The sequence below is a fragment of the Gossypium hirsutum genome, chromosome D09, assembly GCF_007990345.1.
Source record: "Gossypium hirsutum isolate 1008001.06 chromosome D09, Gossypium_hirsutum_v2.1, whole genome shotgun sequence".
Lineage (NCBI taxonomy): Eukaryota > Viridiplantae > Streptophyta > Magnoliopsida > Malvales > Malvaceae > Gossypium > Gossypium hirsutum.
Window position 1 is genome coordinate 26652914 of NC_053445.1, and position 1864 is coordinate 26654777.

The window sequence follows — 1864 nt, forward strand, 5'->3', positions numbered from 1 at the left end:
TGAGTTCAATTTTTCTTGAATTCAATTTGATGTTTTAGGATTCATATGTTTTGTTTGTTATGTTAATTTTTTATGGGTTTTGTTTGTGATGTTAAATTTTTTAAAGAATTGTGGGTTTGTGAAATTAATGTTCTGGGTTTTGTCGAAGAAGACATTTTCGATTGTTTTCTTCCTTTAATATATGTGTTATGAACATATAACCCAGAGAGATAGAAAATGAAACAACCAATGAAAGGGAAAAAAAGAAAAAGAAAAAATGAAACATATAGAAGAGAGGTAGAAGACGAAGCTGTCAGGTAGAGATGGTGAAAGGAAAAAATGAAAAAAAAGAAAGAAAAGAAAATTGCAGTAGTCAAAGAGGTAGAAGAAAGACGATGGGGCCGGGAAAGGAAATTTCGAAGGAAAAAAATAAGTGAAAGGGTTTTTAAAAATATAAAATGAAATGGAAAATAATTAAAAGGAAATAATTTTTCAAGCCAAATAAAGTGACAAATCACAATGCGTGAGTGGTCAGCGTTGCCACATTAATAAAAATTTAACGACATTAAGTTTAAGTTTAGACAAAAAAAAAAGTTTGGACACCAATCTAACATAAAAAAAGTTATAAATACTAATCTAAAAAGAAGTACAAATTCGAGTATAAATTTATATTTAATCCAAACATATACCAAATTTTATCAATTTTTGACGTTTATGGCCTCTATAAATTGGCATGCAAATACTAACACAATCTTCGAAAAATGAAAGGCACAACAACCGCTTCACTTTTCCTTCTTTTCATCTTCTCAATCACACCACCGTCCTTTTTGTTCGAGGTGGCCAACGCTACAAAATATCCTGTGCTCGACATCGATGGTGACTGGCTCCGCACAGGCGTTGAATACTACGTTGTGTCAGCGATATTTGGTGCTGGCGGTGGGGGGCTTGCCCTAGGCAGGTCTACCAAACAACCATGCCCGGAAATCGTCGTTCAAAGACGATCCGATTTCGACAAAGGTACACCGGTGATATTTTCTAATGCAGACACCAACGATACTGTAGTCCGCCTATCCACCGATGTAAACATAGAGTTCACTCCCATCAGGACCAAACTCTGCCGAACAACAACGGTGTGGAAGATTGACAATTATGATGATTCAGCCGGGAAATGGTGGGTGACAACCGATGGGGTTAGAGGGAACCCTGGTCCCAACACTTTGACCAGTTGGTTTAAAATAGAGAATGTTGGCATTTTGGGTTATAAGTTTAAGTATTGTCCTTCAGTATGTGAATCATGCACAACATTATGCAGCGAAATCGAGAGAGATGTAGATAGCGATGGACAAATCCGTTTGGCTCTCTCCGATGGCAGTGGATGGCCATTTATTTTTATGAAAGTAAACTCAGCTAGAGCTGGGGGCATTCAACAAGTTGTTAATACTTGATTGAAAGCAATTATCATGCATGATCTAATTACTATAATGTTAGTTTTAAGCAAATAAAAGTTAATCCCCTGGTGCTTAATTCTGGGACAGGCATATGCATACAGGGTTTGCCTCTCAGAGCCTTGCCTTGTACTCTTTTCAACTTAATGAATTAACCATTTGGTTATTTACTCTTCTTTTTCTTCTGTTTTTTTTTTGGCTGCCGAATGAACGGATGCTTTCCATGTTGATTTGTTTATTTTTAATATTTGTTTGTGTTGGTTTATTTAGAATTATATGTGTTTATACTCATAAATATTTTCATGAATTTATAATTGAATATGTTTACAAATAATGTTCATGAACGACAGGCAATAAATAAACATATATATTATTTTTTAGATATAAAATACTCAAATATAACTATTAATAATTATATTATAATAAAAAATAAGTACACA

At 34.1% G+C, this 1864-nt stretch overlaps 1 protein-coding gene across 1 annotated transcript; it reads left to right on the forward strand.

The window, feature by feature from the left end:
* Window positions 1-674: 674 nt before the first annotated feature.
* On the forward strand, window positions 675-1594 carry LOC107945845 (21 kDa seed protein). The gene has a single exon (XM_016879990.2). It carries the CDS (start codon window positions 741-743, stop codon window positions 1422-1424), a length of 684 nt encoding a protein of 227 aa, XP_016735479.1. The 5' UTR covers window positions 675-740; the 3' UTR covers window positions 1425-1594.
* The last annotated feature ends 270 nt before the right edge of the window (window positions 1595-1864 follow it).